The sequence below is a fragment of the Plectropomus leopardus genome, chromosome 4 (assembly GCF_026936395.1).
Source record: "Plectropomus leopardus strain MGB_pleo_1.0 chromosome 4, ASM2693639v1, whole genome shotgun sequence".
Lineage (NCBI taxonomy): Eukaryota > Metazoa > Chordata > Actinopteri > Perciformes > Serranidae > Plectropomus > Plectropomus leopardus.
The window spans coordinates 25,669,520-25,690,930 of NC_142179.1; the positions used below are offsets into that span (position 1 = coordinate 25,669,520).

The following is a 21,411-nucleotide window of genomic DNA, read 5'->3' on the forward strand; positions in this document are numbered from 1 at the left end:
GGCTTCTCAAGATGTGTGAGGGTTTCATGCAGCAAGGTGAGAACAGCATCATCCACACCCCTATGCCGCTTGTAAGCAAACTGAAGGGGGTCTGCCCACATGCTGACCTGCCTCTGAAGCTGGGGAAGAACAAGCTTCTCAAAGCTCTTCATAACCAGCGATATTAATACCACAGGTCGATAATCATTATTACATGTTGGATTGGTCTTCTTGGCTACTGGACAGACAATAGCAGATTTCCAGAATGATGGGACAGAGTGTTCAGCCAGGGAGCAGTTAAAGAGAGAGCAGAAAACACCGGACAACTGACTGCAGCAGACTTTAAGTAAGCGTCCACTGATCTGATCGGGTCCTGGTGCTTTATTTGTTTTTATCCTTCTCAAAACGTTTTCAACATCCACTTGCTGTAGCTCCAAGTTTCCATGGGAGAGAGTCAATGGAGTGAGTTCAGTTATTAGCTCCTGTCACTCCCATGAGTAGTCCAACTGGTCAAATCTACCGTAAAACTGATTCAAACTCTCTGCCATTTCAACACTTTCTTTTGCCCCATCCTTAGATGTGGTAAGATGTTCTGTTGGGAAGGCCAGCCAGTGTGTTCACGCCTCGCCAGACATCCCTGGCTTTGCCCTCAAGGAAAAGCTTATCGACTTTAGTGCTTGTAAGCTCTTTTCTTAACCACACCCTCTCTTTGCAGTATGTGATATGCAGTTATAAGATGTACAACATTATGATCAGCAGATATGCGTTCCTTACATTTCCGTAGCAGAGGTCTATAGTTTTATCACCTCTGGTGTAGCAAGTAACATACTGCTGATATAAGAGACTTGTCTAACCTGCAACAGTTAAAATCCCCCAAGATGAGGACAGGGGAGGCTGGTGATGCACTTTCAATCTGGTGAACACCATGGATGTATTGGTGAACACCATGGATGTATTGGTGAACACCATGGGTGTATTATAGGTGAACACACGCAGTGATGGCCTCTGACGCGCGTGTGACGTTGCCAGAGGGAGGAACGTAAACAAGCACTACAGACAGCTGACCAAACTTCCGGGGGAGATACTTCGGTTTAAACAACACAGAAAGGATCTCTACGTCGGGTGTGCAGCAGGAGTATTTCACATCAGCAGACCTACTCCATTCTTTGTTAAAATGCTCACACAGCCCCCCCGCCATGTTTCTTCAGGCTACTCACAGTGTCCCGGTCCAATCTGAGCGGAGTTCCGAGTCTGGTATCGTGTTGTCAAGTCAGGTTTCTGTGAGGTAGATCAGGCTTGCATCTTTGTATATCGGTTGCAGGATATGTTTGCATGTAGTTCATCAAGTCATCAAGGAACGGACATTTGCAAGGACATTTGGAGTATTGTAGTTTTTACGATAGCGCTGAGTCTCTTTAGCCTCTGCCTCACGTTCCCCTCCTTCCCCGCTTCCACTCTGTACCTGTTCGGTAGCAGTCTCTGCTCGATCCAAGTTGTCTCAGTAAGAGCTCCCCACAGCTGTCCAGGGTAGGAGCAGGGTAATCCATATGATGGAAAAGCAGGAGATCACTCCGGGAGTACCACAGAATATCGCCTCCATATCTCCCAGACGCCATGAGCGATTCAGCTGTCCAGAGCAACAGCAGCACGAGCTTCCTCATCGAAAAAAACAGTGCTCTTTGCAAAGTACCAGTCACACTACAATCGCCACCAGGCATAAAAAGCATTAACGAAACATTGTGTTGCCACTCATTCACTTTGACAGACTTTGACAGACTTTGACGGACTTAACGCACAGCCAGACGCTCTCAACCTGTCGCCATTACAGCGCCACCACCATTCTTCCGACTGTTTAAAGTTGTCACTGAATCGAGCCATGGCATAGAAAGTTGCAAAAATGAAAAAAAAAACAAAACAAAACAAAAAAAACGTAATTTGGCATGTCGAAAAAATGAATAAAATACAAGACTATAGAAAGGCAACAATGTCATAATTTGACATGTCAAACAGCTCAAAACAGCTGGAAACAACAAAGAATAGCCTGCGAAGAGGCCATAGCATAGCATGTTGAAAAAAATGGCCGTAAATCGCATAGTTTAGTGTGGAAAAAAATCTCTAATTTTGACATGTCCCAAAAATGGAGGGAAAGCGTTTATTCTAGCTCATAGAGACATGCCATAGCATAGCATGTTGAAAAAATGGCCAAAAATCGCACAGTATAGTATGGCAAAAATCTCAAATTTTGACGTAAAAAAAAAGGAGGTAAACCGTTTATTCTAGCTCATAGAGATAGGCCATGTCATAGCATGTTGAAAAAAGGGCCAAAAAAGGTCGAAAATGCCATAATATAGCATGTTGAAAAAAATGGCCAAAAATCGCATAATATAGTATGGCAAAAATCTCAAAGTTTGACATGTCCCAAAAATGGCTGGAAACTGCTTATTATAGCTCATACAGATGCGCCATAGCATAGCATGTTGAAAAAAAGGGCCTAAAAAAGCCAAAATGCCAAAAAATAGCATATTGAAAAAATGGCCAAAATCGCATACTATAGTATGGCAAAAATCTCAAAGTTTGACATGTCCCAAAAATGGCTGAAAACCACTTATAATAGCTCATAGAGACACACCTTAGCATAGCATGTTGAAAAAAGGGCCAAGAAAAGGCCTGTTATACTATGGCGTGTTTCAACATGCTATAGTATTACATTTTTTTAGGTCAAAAAGGTAGACCTTTTTGGACTGTTTTTTCAACATGCTATATTATGCCGTGTTTTGATATCCTATTGTATGACATTTTTTGAGGTCGTAAAGGTAGAGTTTTTGGGGCCATTTTTCAACATGCTATACAATGGCATTTTTCGATACGATATACTATGACGTTTTGAAAGGTCGGACCGTTTTTCAACATGCTTTTGCGCTATTTTGAACGACATACTATAGTATGACTTTTTATAATATTTTGTAGTATACCATAATATGAGTTTTTTTGTGCTATTTTGGACGACATAGTATAGTTTGACTTTTTTGTGGTATTTCGGACGATATACTACAGTATGAATTTTTTTGGCCATTTTGGATGACATAGTATCGTTTGACTTGTTTGTGCTGTTTTGGACGACATACAATAGTGTAAAGATTTTGTGCTATTTTAGAAGACATACTTTAGTACAACTTTTTTGTGTTATTTTGGACGACAATACAAAAGTATGACATTTTTCTGCTGTTATGGACAGCATACTAGACTAGACAACATACTAAACTGTACAACATACATTTATTCCTTTTATTGCTGTAATCGTGTTGATTTTTGTCTATGCCTTACAGTTTGACTGTTTTAGCCCTTCCTCTGTTTAGCATGTTTACTGATGTTTATCTCATTATTCCCTGAGATTCTACCTTTGCTTTATCTGTCAAAGCATTTTGGAAAAAAAGTGTTTTTAAAGGTGCTATATAAAGTTATTACTATACTATGACATTTTTATGCTTTTGTGGAAGACATACTATAGTATGACATTTTTATGCTATAATGGACAACATACTATAGTATGACTTTTTTGTGCAATTTTGAATGACATGCTACAGTATGACTTTTTTGTCGTGTTTTGGAGGACATAATATAGTAAGACTTTTTGGTGCAATTTTGGATGACATACAATAGTATGATATTTTTCTGCTATTTTGGACTATGCGTTATAGTAAAACTTTTTGTGCCATTTTGGACAACCTATAATACTAGAATGTTTTGTGCTATTTTGGACATACTACAGTATGACTTTTTTCAGGGGTTTTTTTCAACATAATTTATGATGACGTTTTTCGACATGCTATATAATGAATTTTTTTCCCATTTTTTTTATATGCTATACTTTCATATTTTTCAGTTTTTTTGGAAATGCAATACTGTGGCTTTGCCAAATGTTATAATATGACCTTTTTTTCCATTGTATAGCATGACTTTTTTTCATTTTCTTCAATATGCTGCACAACTTTTTTTCAGTTTTTTTTCCACATGCTATACTGACTTTTTTTTCAACATGTTATGTCGTGACTTTTTTCTTTCCTACATAATGTGCTATGACTAATATATTATGACACCTTCTGACAAGTTGAGGCAATAATGTGTGTGTGTTAGGCTTAAAACACTCAAAATGTTGGTGATTAAATTCTGGGAAAAAGAAGACATCGATCTGCTGTTTTGAAGGTGTATTGTCAAATATTTTGGTGACATTTGGTTAAAAATTAGATGAAACAGAAAACGTTGTGTGTACAGTTAAACACTATCTAACGAAGGCATGTGGGATGAGAACGTGTTGGTGGCAAAGCCATGTCTTACTTGTGGCACAGTGGACATATATTACCTGCTTTATGGATACTGAGTCGAAGGTTTACACTTTCTGAACTTTCAATTAAGTCCTACACACTACACCACAAACCATAAGGTTAATGTGTGATTCTCTCAGGATTGTGTTCCCAACAGTGAAAATGCCTGGTGGGTGGGGTCAGAGAGGTTGTAAGGAAACTAACTGCAGTAGTTAGGTTAGATCTATTTCAGGCAATCTGTTATGAACCCTTTGTTGACATGCCATATCCTGCTACTTTATTCATTTTAAAACTAAAATTCCCAATCTCCAGTGGCAAATCTCAAATATCCAATATATTAAAGTACCGAAGAACTTCATTCAAATCATAATTAATCCTGTCAAAACCTATGACCAACAACTCTAAGCTAATTTGTTTATCAGTTGAATGGTAAGGTGGTTGCCATTTCAATACAAAGGTTTAGAGTTGAAATTTGCTTGCGCCATCCTGCAGGCAGTTGGAATCTTTGTATATTCCACAATATTTTATGATACTTTTCACACAGTAGCACAATTTGTGTATAATTTAAGGGACATGGGATACTTTACAGATCTTCACAAATACAAATTCAATACAAATGTAGTCACATGAAACATGTCATGTTTCTGACAGTAGATTTATATACGTCAAAAGAGCATCAGCATCATGAATAATTTTAAAAACATCAAGAGTTTTGCTTCCTGTCAATTAAAAAAATAAGTTCTCAAATGCATGCAATCTGCTTTGACCACAATAAATGCAGCTTGTGGGTTCAATCACGAACTAATTTTCAAAACCTTTCCGATATTTTTCCATGGTATTTCACCCAATTTCCATGACTTGTAGTAGTATGAGTTGTATCTGCATCTATTTTGCAGCACTTATTGTAGTAGAGTGACGGGGCAAATATCAGTTGTGCCTGTTATATGCCTGTATAAACAAGGCATGGCAGAATAGTAATATAATAATTATTGAGGGGGAGTTAGGTTATATGTAGGGGAATAAATATTTAAAAAGGCAGATAATTAGATGCTTTCCTTCTGTAGTCTGAAATGACAAACTCCATCTATATATAAATAAAAGATAAGAATAAGGGGTATTTATATTTGGCTTTTTTGGTTTTTTGTTTGCTCAGTGTCAGAAAGTTATTTCATACACAGAACAGTGTGCCATTTAAGTCCTCGGCTGTGTATTACTCCTACTCACGTGTCCTGGATTCCACTCAACCAGCAGCTCTTCCAGTGCAATTTAGTTTAACTGAAATGGCACAAAACAGATTTTCAGTTATACGTTAATATTGTGCACAAAGGTCAGACATCACACAGATGTGTCAAACTGCTGCAATGCTACACAACATTATTCTCATCATGTTGAGTGAGAAATAAATGGAGAAAAGGAATGAGTGAGCAACATAGTATATTCAACAATAGACCAAAGGCTATACATTAGAAGGCAATTATAGGGCTAATTTCAACAGTACCTTTCCACCTTTACATTATATATGTAATTACTATAACAATAAATACCCAGGCTCATTTGGTTCTTGAGAAATACTTCATTGTACCAAGAAAAGGCATTTTCTCTGGAGAGAAATTATTTTACATCAGGACTGTAAATCAACACTGAAACATAAGTCATATCTTTATTACCCCGTGTTACAGGGCACACACAATGTTCAAGTATGCCCGAGGAACTAAATGGAGCAATTAAAAAAAACAACAAAAAAACAATGAAGAATAAGAGAGATAAAATGCATTAAAAATAAGTGAACTGGCATTGCATTTCACAAAAATTCATAAGCTCATGATTTTGGAACAATTCACCGTAAAGTGCTAACTGGTTTGAGCTGAAAAAAGCACATGTTCCCTTTGAAAGATCATACACATTACTTTATACATGGAGGTACAGTAATAGCCAGTCATCAGGCAAGCTATTACCAACCAGAAGACATGGACCACAATTCATGAATTAGTCCTTTAATAAGATAACTGCTTCCTTAATTTCCTTGTTAATGGTAACAACGAGAAACTTGCCACTGGTTGCCAGGACAATGCCAATTACAAATGCTGGTGTTGTCACTGTACAGTTTTCCTTCTCCCCGTGTAATTACATGCAATTGACTGACATACAGCATCAAAAATCTCAAGTCAAGTCCTTCTAATCCTCTTACAGATAGGAATCCTTGAACCAAAGGGATGAGAGTATGAGGAGAGGAGAGCAATTATTGAGGAGTGCAGGAGACCTTCCCTTACTCCTCTTCCTCTTCCTCTCCTCCCCCTGGATGTGGTGGGCTGGCCCGACAAAAGCAGGGATCTGTCCAGCTGATGCCTGCCTTCCTACAGGTCCTGAGAATCCACTGTTTTCCTTTGTGCCTCTCATAAAGAGGCACGTTTTTAAAAAAAAGAAGAAACAAAAAAACATCTGGAGGGGTCTGGGTCAATAACTTTTCCCCTACTGTCCACCTAAGGCGGACGTTCATCCTCCCACCCCAAACCTAACCATAAAAAGGTAAAAACAAGGTGTACTGCAGAATGGCTTTACTCCTCACAGTCTGTGGGGGGAGCTAGAGCCCCTAGGAGCTGAGGTGCGGTTGGTGGTCTTGCGGCTGTTCTGTCGTGTCTGATTCATCTTGGTGGCCGAAGGTTTCCGAGCGTCAGGCTGGCGCCTCCCCTGGGGGCCCCTCCGTTTGCCCCTTTGCCCCGCACGGCCCCTTCCGGCCCCCGCTGGTCACTTGCGTGAGTGCAGTGTGTCCTGGAACTTGGTGCTGGTGTAGCGGACGTGGAATCCTTTTTTGTTGATTGTATCGTCAGAGCGGAACTTGATCACAATGGAGTCACCGGCCGAGTAGATCTCCTCTGGAGGCTGTCAGGAGGGACAAAACAACAGATTCATTTGTGCTGTCACTGCTGCTTTCTGCTTCTTTGACTGCACTTCAATTAAAACTAAAGACTTCTCACATGCTGAAACTGAAGTCAAATCAGTGACCATGACGAATGGCTTCTGACTGCAGAGGACTGTTAGTTCTGTAACAGCCAGGGGCCACGTGAAGGGTCTGGGACCAACACTGGCCCTTTCCAGCTTCATTCTGATTAAGGCTTTGGCTGCTATTGAAGTGAGGATAAAATATACTCCGATGATTAGTTCCAGGTGCACTGCTCCACAGAGCTCATTTCTTCCCTGAACAAAACCATATACTGAGCAGCACTTCATGTATTTCTACTGTCTTGAGTATAAAGCCGGCCAAACTGATTCCAATGAAATAAAACAATGGATTAACTCCATTATGTGTGCACAGAAAATATGCAACACTTGATCTAGCTGCTTGTCAGAATAGTGCTATCACATGAATATTAATTCGGAACATCATAATGGATAATAATTAGATGTTTTGCGGTGCTCCGTGGCAACAACAAAAGCAAGCACTGCGATGTCAGAGCAGGCAAAGCTTGTGCAACCAATTGTAAAACACCGGGCTGCTGATTAAAGCTGTCATTCATAATGTGAATAACATATCTACAATAGCCCATAAGTCTTAGTTTACTGGGAAAAGGATTTAAAACACAAGAAGAAAGCAGCCTCTACATTTTATTGTACACCCAGCGAAATGTCATCTGCTATATAACTGAGAAAAGCCCTTGGGCTAAAAGAAAGCCTCCCCGCACTATAATGAGTTTTCACCCTACTTTGGACTGAATTGTGTCAGTTTATTTCGACCTGTTTTATAAAAGGAAACTTGATTGAGGAGCCGCTCCCCGGGGTTCTGCGGGTGTTATGTCCCCTGCAGCAAATGATTCACAGGAATAGGCGTGAGTAAAAGGCCAGAGCTTATTATTGAAGTGTGTAAATGAAATCAAGCTGTTCTCTGACCTGAGGAAACTTGTGTTTCTATTCCCTGCCGGCCTCATTGTTCCAGACTCAGACTGCAGCCTCAGCAATGGCTGATTAATTGGCTGTTACAACTCGATGCCAGAGACTCTGATAGGCTATCGGCACCCAGGGAGTGATGGCTTGTGTCGACCTACAACCGCCTCCACAGCAACACTCCCAAACCCAGAGCAACACATCAACTTTAACAAAGTGATTAAAGCCGGAGTATGGACTGGAATCAAAAGCCCCGGGGTAGTTCACAAAGTCACCCTCTTACAAACTGCTGGCAAAGGTTATTCAACAGCAGCTCTAATTCAGGACCAATTGTCAGAATACTGCTGCTGCTACAAAAAACTGGAAAAAGTGCTGCGATAAGTCAGAAAATGACATTTTGGAGAGTAGCGATTGTTAAGGAAATGTTCCCACCCCTGAGCCACAGTAACGTCCCAGTCGTGGGGACTTGGTGTCAGCTCCATCGAAGAGCTCCATGTAGTCATAGCCGCAGTCCGCCTCCTCCTCAATCTCAAAGGTCTGGAAGATAAGCTCCACGCCATAGCCTTTCTCCGCTGAGATCACCCACTGGCAGTCGGAGGCTCCGGGGTAGTTGTTGTCTCCGAACTGGGCATGGGAGAACAGGTCCTTGGTTTTGACCTCAGCCTTTAGGCGACCTCCACACTCTGCGAACAGAAAAGTTGAATAAAACAAAAAATAAAATTACTCTGCCAATATGAACAGACACTTGCCTGATAAGTCTGAGGGGCTGTTAAGGATGGGTGATGGTGCAATAGGCAAGTACAACCCCCTACAGCCAGCTTCCTCCCCAAGGTCTGGAGGTGACTAAAGGGGGTACCCACTGCCTCACACAGAATAAACAACCAGAATTACCGCGTCACAGTTGTATGTCTCAGAGCCCAGACAACTGCTAAACACAGTGCTGGCACAGAGGCATAAAAATACTACCAACATGGGAAAAAAATGAAAAACAAAACACATTTGAAGACTTTTAAAAAAAAAAAATCACAAAATGATTGGAACATGGGATATCATCACACAGCCCAGCCAGAAAAAAAACCCTGATTCTCTCCATTGCACTTGCATACACATTCACAAATACACAGTGACCCTAAACAGCAGACTGCTCTTGTTAATAGCTTTAGGTAGCTTATTTTGGGTGTCCCATTTTCACGTTTTTTCATTTGTATTATGGCTGTAATTTATTCTGTATCACTATTTCTTTGACGTGTGAATAAAATGATGATGATACAAATATCATACACCACGAGATCTACAATTATGGTTTTTGGGGGAGGCTTTTTTGGTTTTCCTTGTTTCTGTTGTCTGTAATCTCGTCATGTCACCCAGTGTGTTGAGTCACATCTCATGTTGCATCACGTTACAATATCATATCAATAATTTGGACAACAATATGATATTTGCCGATATTACAAAGTCTATCGTGATATGATTTAATTTCGATTCGATTAAGGGGCCTGCGATCAATATGAACCGATATTATCTGCTCATTTCAAACAGTCTGTTACAGGAAAAAGATAAAAACAACATATACATAACCGGAAATCATTAAAACTGGTTCATTCTGTTTGAAAACGCTTTCTGGAAAAAACATTTTCATTGTAATTCAAACCATGATCTTTTTCCTAAAACTTCAGGCTGTCTGACTTGAAGATAAACTTCTCCCAGCATCCTCAAAACCTGGATTAACAACAAGATCTTTTCACTAATGTATAAAACTCAATAATAACTGTCAAGGATCACAGAAAAAAACAACTGTCTTTTGTAGGACACATTTCCTCCACATACACAACATGCTAACGATATTAGCATAAGCCTATGGCATTTTTACATTGCATAAATTAGCTTAGCGGCTAGCAGACTTTTCCTCTACTCATAATGTAACCAGTTTACTATTATTTATGCTTTGTCTTACTCACCGCTGGTTTAAGTCCCTGCACCTCCCGACAGAACAGCGCAGATGACTTTCAGTCTACATGCACGTTTTTCAGTCAACATTGTTCAAACAGGTCAGCTAACAGGATGTTAGCAAGAAGTGGGTGAAGTGGCCCTGCAGGTACTTCCTCTTTCCTCAGTACAGCTTTTGTTTACATATGACGTGCGCTGTCTGTTAACTCGCAGTTTCTCCGAAAACAAATCATTTCCACACTGATGATTTATTCCCAAGTGAATAATAGTAATATATCCTCATCATCTTTCTCTTGGCTGCTTAAGTGCTCGCCATCATCTGCCGGATGCTGTGTAACGTGACACAGACTTTCAAAATAAGGGCACGCCTGAAAGAGGATGACATGGATCGATGTTTACACTTTGCATGGATGTTATATGATCATTGCTCATTGAATCAATACATCCATGCACATCGATGGATCGTTACATCCCTAGTAGTCTCAGCTGTCTCAGTCAGCAGTCTCAGCAAAGCAGATGTCTCACTTCAATAAAATAAAGAAAGCAAGCAAGAAAGAAAGAACATAAAAGAGATAATCCCGAAAAAAAAGCTGAGTTAGATATTTTGTAGTATAGCTGCTGAACATGTTCTCTGGCTCATTTGTGGTTTCACAGTCATAGAGATACAAAGGATTCTTTAATATGCTCTGTAGTTAGATATGAGTCATGATCATTCTCCGACAGGGTGGTTAACTAAATACTGTAAGCATTACACACAAAAATTAGGTTTGATATGTGAGTAACTGACCTGAAATGTGTCTAATTAATTTAATAAAAGGATTCCATCTATTATGTGTTTTTTTCTCAAGCAGGAAGAGAAACGGAGTAACCGGCGTCTATTCTTACCTGCAGTGTGGGAAGCCTCGAAGCCTTTCTTCTGCACAGAGTTATCAGAGAAGAAGCGGATGAAGAGCTTGTTGGCACTTGATGTGATGGGTGGAGGCTCTTTGGTGCCACAGAAGCGACCAAGACTTGGAGCTTTTCCATCTCGCCCGTCATAAATCTCAATGTGGTCATAAGCACATTCCAGGTGGGCCTCCATGTCGATCTCATTGAAGGCCTGCAACAAAACAAGATGTTTGATGAATTGTGTTACAAATACAAAAGGGTGACATCAAACTTTGAGTATTTTAAAAGGGACAGTTCACCCTAAAATAAAAAATCCATGCTTTTACTCTTACCTTTGGTGCTATTTATCAGTCTATATTGTTTTGGTGTGAGTTGCTCATTGTTGGAGATTTTAGCCGTAGAGATGTCTGCCTCCTATCCAATATAATGAAACTAGAAGGCGCTTGGCTTGAGGTGCTCCAAGCACCAAAAAACTCAACATTAATGTCTCTTTCCAGAAATCCTGACCTAGTTACTCAAGGTTAATCACTGACCTTGTTGCTAGTTGTAAATACACCCACAAACCGTATCACCATGCAGAAAGGAAACATGCATCTACTGCTTCCTTCCCAAGCACCTCTGACCAAGCTAATGTTACACCTCAGCTGAGGTGGACGCCATTAGTGTTTTCATCTTGCACTGTCACAAGCAGAAGCTTCTCGTCCATGAGTAGATGCACGCTTCCTTCTATGTGTTGACATGGCTGGTGGGTGTAATTCAGGAGCAAGAAAACAGTTCAAAATAAAACTGCTCACAACAAGGTTTGGCGATTAACCAGGTCATTGCTTGTTGAGTTGTTCAAATGTATTTTTTGGCACTTTGAGCACCACAAGCCAAGTGCTGAGAGAATTTTTTTATACTCAAGAGAAGGCAGACATCTCTACGGCCAATATCTCAAACACTGCACCTCACACTAAAACAATCTAGACTGATAAATGGCACTGCAGAGAAGAGGAAAAATATGTATTTTTGATTTTGGTTTGTACTGTCATCTTTTTGTAAGCAAATTACATTCTCTTGACAGTTATATGAGCTGAGTGGAGGAAACTGTCATTCTCTCAGTGCAGAGGTAAACTAGAGCTTAACATAAAATATATAACTAAATGATGTCTCCGATGATCTCCAATTTTTTGCATCATTATTTAGACACAGAGGTGTGCACATACTCCTATATTATAAGTTGGTGACTGTTTTACTTTGATTAAATTATCTACTTTATGTCAGTGACACAGTCAACAAAACATACCGATAATAACAGAAGAGGGAGCCACACATCATTTTTGGGAATGACATAACAGTTTCTGACAGCAGCACAGTAAACACAGATGTCCTCATTGGATTTACCAATTCAGTTACACAAATAAGCTGCACATACATAAATACATGACTGACAAGTGAAATTATCCAGAGAGCAGGAGGAAGTGACACATACGATTTTGATGCGGTGGCCGGGAGTGGTGGTGAGTGCCCAGGTGCAGGCCTTCTTGCTGGGGTATTTATCCGGCCAATTGGGGCTGGTGATGACACCACTCACACTATTCACAGTGTGATCGCAGCCAGCTGTAAAAAGACATGACTGAGTCAATGCAGACCTCTGTATCATGCTAATGTGGAACAGACTCAAAGTGTTAAGTAAGCATGCGATCACCAGCTGCAAAATATAAGTCAGGAACAAGGATAAATGAGAGACCATATAAGAGACTTTGAGGTGAAATACCTTCTTTACAGTCATGTTTGTTCTCATGCAGCACAAAGCCGCTCCTGCACTGACAGCTGTAGCTCCCGAAGGTGTTGACACACTCATGTTGACAGCCACCATTCTCCTTAGAGCACTCATCTTTGTCTGAAGAGGCACGGAGGACACAACCTTGGTGACTTGTTCCTTTCAAAGCTGATAAAGTGACCAACTAAAAAATACTTGTGATGCCTTGCACATCACTGTCAGAGAACTCACCTGAGAAGAACTGCGCCTTAAAGCCCTTTTTGGACACTGTATTGTCTGATTTGAACTCAATGCGCATGTTGTTATACTGGGAGGTGATAGCCTCTGGTTTCTCTGCCCCACAGAACTTCCCATGTAGCCTCGAGTCTGCTGACAGCCCACTGCGCACCTCCACATAGTCATACTTACAAACCTGAGCAGAGAAACAGAGAATGTGAAGAGGCTGAGACACTTTATTTGGCTTTAATTATGAAAGACGAAGAAGACAGGGAGGCTTTTGCAGTGACAGAGAGAGCAAACACAGAACAAACCCACCCAGTGCCGATTCATAATAACCCCAGTGCTCACGTCATTGCCCTCAGTCTCGAAGACGTCAAAGAGCAGAGTGATGCGATACTGCGTGGGGGCAACTAGCTGCCAGATGCAGTTCTTGTTTGGCGGGTACTCTCTGGGCCAACCCGGGCTGGTGATTGACCCGTTCAGCTTGGTGATGAAGCCTCCACATGCAGCTGGACAGAAAACACAACACAGGAAGAGACAAGGACAAATAGTTTAGAGCTTGATACAGATGTGTAGAGAGAAAACAAATTGCATGACCAAATGTTACAACAGGACACGTTCCAAATGTTTTGCCGCAAACCATACAGCTAAAGTGAAAGCCCTCTGAAATATCCCCTTGTGTCGAGAATAAACCCGATTACTGCCTGACCTGCCCGTGAGGACTCTGAGGCTTTGTATCAGTTATGCAATACACACGTTACAACAACTGGTGTTGCTCCTCACCTGGCTATTTTTAGCTAAACATAACATGCAGTGTTGATCCTCTCCAACTGCAATAGATGTTGTGTTGATACATGGATTGTAGAGTTATTAGATGCTGATATTTGTGAAATGTTGGAGTGGTGGAAGTTGCGATACTTGGTTATTTTTATGTGTTGTACATATGACAGGCACCAGTTTCTATCATGTTTTTGTTTTTTTCTGAATGTAAATGGTGGTATAACTGTGAAATACTACTTTCTTTCTTATTTTAACATGCAATTTTCTTGACTGCACAATTTTGTACAAAGCAGAGCTGACTGCAATGTTGGTGTGAGAATGAGGAAAATATGCAAATGCTAGCTGTCATAATCTATTTTTCTATTGGACTGTTTATGTGAGAGCTTTTTAGGGGTGGGCGAAAAATGGATTCTTAGATGCATAGTGATCTCTCTTGAAAGATTACGTCTCAGCTCTCGACATTATGTAACAATTTTGTTAAGACTAGGCTTATGGCAGAACCAATTATATGGTGAAACGTAACAGTCATAAACATGTGCATTTTGTCTTAAATCTAAGCTAGGCTGCTTTTTGAGATCAAGTGAGAATCGGCTGAGCGTGAGTAACCACCGATATATAAAATCCGACTGCGGGTAAATTAATCTATTTACAACCTGAACACAAAAACTTGGGAAATCTGTGCAAAACATAAATAAAGAAAGAATGCAACGATTTTCAAATCCTTTTTTGGCACTTATTCAACTAAATACAGTAAAAGATATTTAATGTTCAAAAATGACAAACTTTCCAAAAAAGGTTGTGACAGAGGTTTCTACTCAAGATTCATACATGAATTTCCCAAAAATCTTCAAGATTTAAAGACTGTGTGGAGGAATGGGCCAAAATCCCATCTGAATGCTTTGCGAGATGAATGTCTTCATCAGGAGACGTCTTGAGGCTGGCATTGCAAACGGCTTCTCCAACTAAGTGAAATAAATTTCACTTTGTGTGTTCAATACGTTTTTCTTGTGTAAGTGCACTTTATTGCACATAATTTTTGTGGACTGAAATGTTATGTTTTCTTTTTCAGTGTAGTTTTATTGAGTTAATGCCAATGTCTGGTCTAAATTTTATGTGAACAGCTGCAGTGAAAAAATATGGAATGAAAATATATTTGCATGTTGAATGCTTGTTTGCCTCATTGTATGTCGAAAAGGATTACCAAATATTTCCGTTTTGTATTTATTTTCATTGTTACAACTTATTTGGAATTGGGGTTGCATTTTAATTATAAATCATGACAAATACACTTTGTTTTAAAAGTAGCAAATAGCCCAAACGTGAGGAAAAAAATGAATTGTGTGGATATCAAAAATTTTGATGCATCACTATGTATCGACAATTGTTTTATAATTGCATCATAGCTCTAATAATCTGGATCATGATGTGCCAAGAGATTCCTACTTGCAGTGCATATATCATCATAGTTTTTGAAATTGCAATGCATTCATTTATCCTTAATGCATAAGACTTACCGTATTCAACCTTATACTCTTTCTTTTCATGAATCTTCAGTCTAATTATTTTATCTAATTATTTTTTTCTGCTCTATATTTATTACAAAAGCAAAAAGATATAAAGCATGAGTTGAATATTGGTGCATGTAGCAAAGTTGTAGTGATAGCTGTGATTCATAGGTGCAGAGAGTGGCTAAGTGGTCAACCAAATATTGTACAGCTTGTGTACTAGTAGTTAGCTCTTAAACAACATGTAATTTGAGATAAAAATAATGCTTGCATTGTTGTGACTCAGATCTTTAACAGCTAGTGCCCGACCACCACAAGCATCGTTGTTGGCATCTTTACTGGCTTTAAGGCATGACTGTACTTATTGTATTTGGGTGGCTAACTGTGTAAAGTGCTTTAGCATGTAAATTACATGGTGAGCAGGGCTGGTGACTTTTCTCCCTGTACTTACCCTCGCAGCTGCGCTTGTCAGCAGCCAGCTCATAGCCCGGGTCACAGGCACACTTGTAGCTGCCTAGTGTGTTGACACAGCGTTGCTCACAGCGACCGTTGTCCGGCTTGGAGCACTCATCCATCTCTGAAAACACAAAGATATGTTAGGACCCTTTTTGCCGGCCCCCCGGCTCGGCGGCTTACAAGCAAAAAACACAAACCCAAAACAACAGCAGAGCCAGGCAGAGAGGGTCACACAGAACCCAACGGGGAAACAAAAATATCCAAAATTAACTTAAAATGGATAAAAGATAAAGGCAGAAGTATTTCTGTAGCATGTCAGATAAACAGATGCTGACTTTCTTAAGAATTTACAACCCATAACCTCTGACCTTTGAAGAAGTTGGCAGCAAAGCCAGCCTTGTTGACAGAGCCATCTGAAACAAATTTCATCCACAGCTGGTTGGAGCTGGTTTTGATGTCATCTGGCTTGTCGTAACCGCAGAAGCGGCCCAATAGGGGACTGTTTTCAGAGTTTCCATCACGCACCTCCAGGTAGTCATAGGCACAACTGTCATGTCTCTCAATCTGAGGAAGGTAAGAGGGTTTGAGATTAAACATCAGAAAAAAAAACTCCAAATCTGTTATAAAATTCACAAAATTTATAAGAAAAAAAGGACTGGGGTTTTACCTCAAAAGACTGGAAGGTAAGGCCTACGTGGTAGCCCTGAGCGACAGTAATCTTCCACACACACACTTTGTTGGGCCTGTAGTCATCAGGGTAGTTGGGGGACTGGATCTGGCCGTTGTCTTTCTTCACCTCCCCACCACAGATGGCTGCATGTGACAGTAAAAACAATAAAAAAACGATACTGAGCTCCCTCGATAGCAATATCATCAGCACATGCCTCTGAAGAAAACATAACAAAACGTGTGCTCTCTGTTCTGATTTACGCAATGTGGATTAGCTGAAATGCCTCCACCACCAGCTCCTGCACACACTAACACACATCGTCCCTTTGCACAGTCTGGAAACAATGGAGCCGAGTGTGAAGGCTGGCCAAAATCTGATTAATGCAGCGTAAAGTGCCTGACACATCAGCAGTAGGGGAGCCAAAAACTGTGGATATTACTGCAGCCTCTAGGCACATTGTTGGATGTGTGACTGGCCATGCGTTCAGTCAGCTGAGCGGCGTGCTGGAATGGGGTGCACGGAGGTCGTGGAATGGGTGCTTACCCTCATAAACGGCGGAGAAACCTTTTCCCACCCAGTTACTGCTGCTGCGGAATTCAATCCACAGTCGGCTGTCGGTGGAAATGATTGGCTCAGGCAGCTTATCACCACAGAAACGACCTGGGTCACAGGTGAAGACACACACAAAGATTTGATTATCATGACACCTGTGATAGCTCTGAAATTCCCTCTGCACAGCTTTTCATTTCATAGAGTCACACAATGTGAGAGAATATATATATATATCACTTTATTAAGATACAAACAAAAAAAGGTAGCGGAAGTGAACTGAAGAAGGCTGGACGCTAAAACGCGTTGAAGAATTGATAGGTTTTAATCATATTCTTCTAGATATGTAACAATGCATTTAAACACCAAAAATGTCAGAGCAAAGACTTTTGCACAGTAGTGTATATATATGCAGTATATATGTATTTTGTGGTAAATTAAATCAAGAAAATTACCATCAGATTAAATGATAATACAATTTGTTCTTTTCTTCAACATCATTAACAAGTTTCTTGACACACTACAGCATTCCCTATTTTTTCTTCATAGTTCATGATGAAATTAAAGAAATACTTAATCCGCTTAAATTATTGTTTTTGTATCAATTGCTCAACTTGTGCATTAAAAATTGTGAAGAAAACTTTGTTTTTTGGATGCTACCACAGTGAACAAAGAATTCAAAACTGAGAAAAGTTTTGACAAACTGAAACTATGGGGGGCTACACATAACAACAGCAAAACTATACAAAACATGTGTTTAAACACTTACACAACTCGTGCAAAATAATCAAAGTCTCATTTATCCAGCCAGACACCACTGACAAAAACAGTCATTTTACCATGCTGAACACAGGCTGGTCTACCGCTTCCTTGATCAGATATTTTGCTTTTGTTATTTTGTGACTTGGTATTTTTAAGAGTTAGTTTGGATTTAACAAAGTCACAATAAAACAAATTAACTGATCGAGACAACAGTGAACCAGCAGCTCCTGTGTTCAGTGAGGTAAAATTACTGTTTCTGTCAATGGAGAGGTCTGGAAGTGTGCATAGGCAAGTTTTGCTTCTAGTTTAGTTGGAAAGGGCTGTTTGGGAAGTACTGAGCAAGTGGATAAATGTGACTTGGATTATACTGCATTAGTTGTGTGAGAGTTTGTAAATGGATGTTTTGATATAGTTATGTGAATGCGGCCCCTTCGCACTTTATTTCATCAGGAATTTTCTCAGCTTTTGGATTCTTCTAGGGTGTAGTGTAGTGCGAGAAAAGTTTTCTTCATGAATTTAACATAACATGGGGTGAGCAGTTGATATACAAATGGACATTTTGGGGATGAAGTATTCCTTAAAGCGTTGTGTGCCCAGTGAAACATTCTTCCATTAAAACTGACCTTTGAGAGGGGCCTTCCTCCAGTACCCATCTCGGATTTCCACATGGTCGTACCAACACAAGTGGCTCCTATACAGATCCATGGAGGTGAAGTTCAGAATGATCTTAAAAACCAAGAAAGCATGATTACTGACACTGTCAAGATAAATAAGAAGTAACAGAGACACCTCATCCATGTAAACAGACTGTCTATGTGGTACTTTCCATTATGCTCATACCTTTTCCCCTGGTGTGACTGATATTCTCCAGATGCAGTGCATGTAGGCTGAGTATCCATTGGGGAAGCCAGGAGAGGAGAAGTTGCCGCTGCTGTCCTGCAAACTGTCCCCGCATCCTGTGCACAAATACACACTTCCACATGTAAGGCCTGAGCCGTGAGCATGATGCACTGCCAATTAGTTTGTGCCCGAAAACACCTAAGCCACTAATTCAAGCTATAAACACACATCAGCTCTGAAGTAAATCCCCTGAAACGTCGCTGCAGAGACAGATGCTTGATGCTGGAATTATAACACCGAATGTGAAGTAAAGGGCAGCTCTTTTATGTTCAAAGGCACATCTGCTGATAATATTCACCCACAACCCCACGCCTCACCCCTCCCCACCTACTCCAGATGATGATCACACAAAGGAGTAGAAGAGTGTGAGACGCTTTCTCTGAGCATCCTCTGAAAATAAACCTGGCCCACTATAAATAACCCAGCCCTCTGGAGGATGTGATGCATTATGTACGCCTTGCCAGTGAAAAAGCACCCTTCAGTTTGACTGGCAAAACTAAAGTGTGCAAGTGTGCAAGGACTGATTCCAAACACCGTGCACGGCCTTGCGGAGCGGCTGAGGGAGGTTCATGCCAAGTGGGGGAAAGATGCGTTTAATTAAGACAGAGAGGAAATGACAGAGAGTAGATCGTATCTTCAGTTGTCCATCTTGAGGACTGTGCATGAATTCATTATTACTCTGTGTTATCTTTACCTCGGGTTGCATTTTGAAGAAGCAATGAAAACATCTCCCCCTCCCCGACTCTTCACGTTCATGGCTCCCCTAGAGGTTTGTGTGTAAGCAATAAAACGAGGAGCCCTGGGCTACGAGTTGTGTAATAATGCTTGGCAGAGGTTTGCCAGTACTAAACCATTAACAAGCTCTCAGGCACACACCGGGGATGACAAACGCTCCCAGGAATGCTGCATGAATGGGAGATCCGTGGCTCTTTAAGAATGTTTTTTTTCCAAGAACATGTGGAGACTCAGCACCTTATCCCCCACAACGTGCGTCACATCATTCAGTCCGTTTCTTAATCACGAGACAGGAATTGTCGTGAAGAAAGAGACAAAACGCTTGCACAGACACATATGGATCTGAGGTTCGGATTTCCAGTTCTATGCTAAACCGCATCGGCTGGTCCAGCTCTTGTGACCATCACTTTGTTTATTCATTGAGCTTCAATGTGAGGCTGACAGCTCAGCCATCCTAGCCTGACCTACAATTAACTGTCTGACATCAAATCTATTCAGCAGACGGCTTAGCTCAATGTACATCTGTTAAACATCTATAAAATGTTTACTTCTACAGCATCCTTTCTCTCTTGAATCATAAACAAAGTGAGTGGTTCGGAAAAGTGCCAGGCTTATGTAACTCTCCTTAGTGTATAGCCTCACAGTTTAAAATGCACATGTTGTGATGTGCGGACACCAGGGTTGTTCCCAACAATCATTTTAGACCAGCTGTTCTTCTGCGTCCATCTGGGACAGAGTGATGACAAACTTCCTGTCCCTGGGTAGTGTTTACACTCCGCCCAGCTTGGGAGTCTCGGACACTGTAGCCAAGGAATCACACCACATCAATAGTGGATGCTTGGCTATTTCCACCCAGTGTGAGCTGCATCCAGGCAGGAAGGCAGGAGGAGCTGCAGACCTCTCTCTGTCTCTCAGGGCTATGTTACACACACATGCAAAAATAGACAGGAAAAACCCATAGCAGACAGCATCTGTCATTTTGGTCTTACTGGAGCATTTGTAGAGTTTGCGTGCCTGTGCGATATCCCCTTTGCTCAGTCTGGTTCTCTGGCCAATGGGTGGTCGCACTCCGTTCACATCGTAGCGTGGCAGGATGGTGTCCAGGAAGATGCCTCTGTAATTCAGCAGGAGGGACCAATGTTAATGTCGCATGAAACCCACACGGCATGCACACAATCCTGATAACTACTCCAACATGCATGCACGCCACAAAACACGTTTGCTCAAGGATTAAGTGACTTACCATCGAACAGTGCAGTTCAATCACTGTCAGCGTTATTATTAACGGTTTCTAAAGGATTGAGTCTTCTAAATACCACAGCGAAAATGAGTACTGCCATTCTTGACTGAGCCAAACAAAATGTGGTTGTTTCGTAGAAAAAATTTGAAATCCAACAGACAAGAGGGGCATGGAGAGCTCATTTTCATTTTCACTTTGGATAAGCTTTTAAACAGAGATTTAAACCCAGTAACTCAAACACCGATATCCGTTTGCTTTCAGAAAATGATGAAATACAGTTGAGATTTCTGTTGTAAAACCTGAATCTCGTGAAATGTTTCAATATTTCTTCCACTTAAAAGATAAAATGCTAACAGGCTGCTTGTAATGAGATGTGGCACCAGTTAAATTTGGCAGCATGAAGCGTTCTATTGCTGTCGCTGCATGAGCATGCACACCCACACCTATGTGGACACGAGTATTATCATGATCCTGTCCCGGCTGCTGCTTGTACTGTAATAAACTTTACACAATTAAAACATTAACAACACCTCTTATCTACAAATAAACACTCTTTTAATGAGTAACCAATCGGGAAGTGGCTGATACACTTTTCCACTTGGCCCATCATCACATTCTAATGAGGCAAATTAGAGCCACTGTGTTATCTTATTTTAAAAAAATTATTATTTCAACTATTTTTTGAAATGTTTTTTCAATCAACACATATGATCGAGACAGCGACACATATGATCGAGACAGCGACACATATGAATGTACAAGTGTGTGTTTTGTTTATTTATTTATTTAAATCCATGATGTTTACTTTCTGATTCTTT

The 21,411-nt window shown here is 40.6% G+C and overlaps 1 protein-coding gene across 1 annotated transcript in view; it reads right to left on the reverse strand.

Moving 5' to 3' along the window:
* Positions 1-5,718: 5,718 nt before the first annotated feature.
* The window catches only part of bmp1a (bone morphogenetic protein 1a), a 38,222-nt gene continuing 22,529 nt past the window's right edge, over positions 5,719-21,411 (reverse strand). Inside the window, exons 7-20 of the mRNA XM_042489010.2 lie at positions 20,343-20,467; positions 18,559-18,674; positions 18,342-18,444; positions 16,951-17,067; positions 16,405-16,550; positions 16,106-16,301; positions 15,733-15,858; positions 13,345-13,505; positions 13,009-13,189; positions 12,772-12,897; positions 12,487-12,614; positions 11,013-11,226; positions 8,613-8,863; positions 5,719-7,181 (exon numbers count right to left, since the gene is read on the reverse strand). Of these exons, the coding sequence (XP_042344944.1) occupies positions 7,047-7,181; positions 8,613-8,863; positions 11,013-11,226; positions 12,487-12,614; positions 12,772-12,897; positions 13,009-13,189; positions 13,345-13,505; positions 15,733-15,858; positions 16,106-16,301; positions 16,405-16,550; positions 16,951-17,067; positions 18,342-18,444; positions 18,559-18,674; positions 20,343-20,467 (2,125 nt within the window). The 3' untranslated portion in view covers positions 5,719-7,046. The remainder of the gene's footprint in view (positions 7,182-8,612; positions 8,864-11,012; positions 11,227-12,486; positions 12,615-12,771; positions 12,898-13,008; positions 13,190-13,344; positions 13,506-15,732; positions 15,859-16,105; positions 16,302-16,404; positions 16,551-16,950; positions 17,068-18,341; positions 18,445-18,558; positions 18,675-20,342; positions 20,468-21,411) is intronic.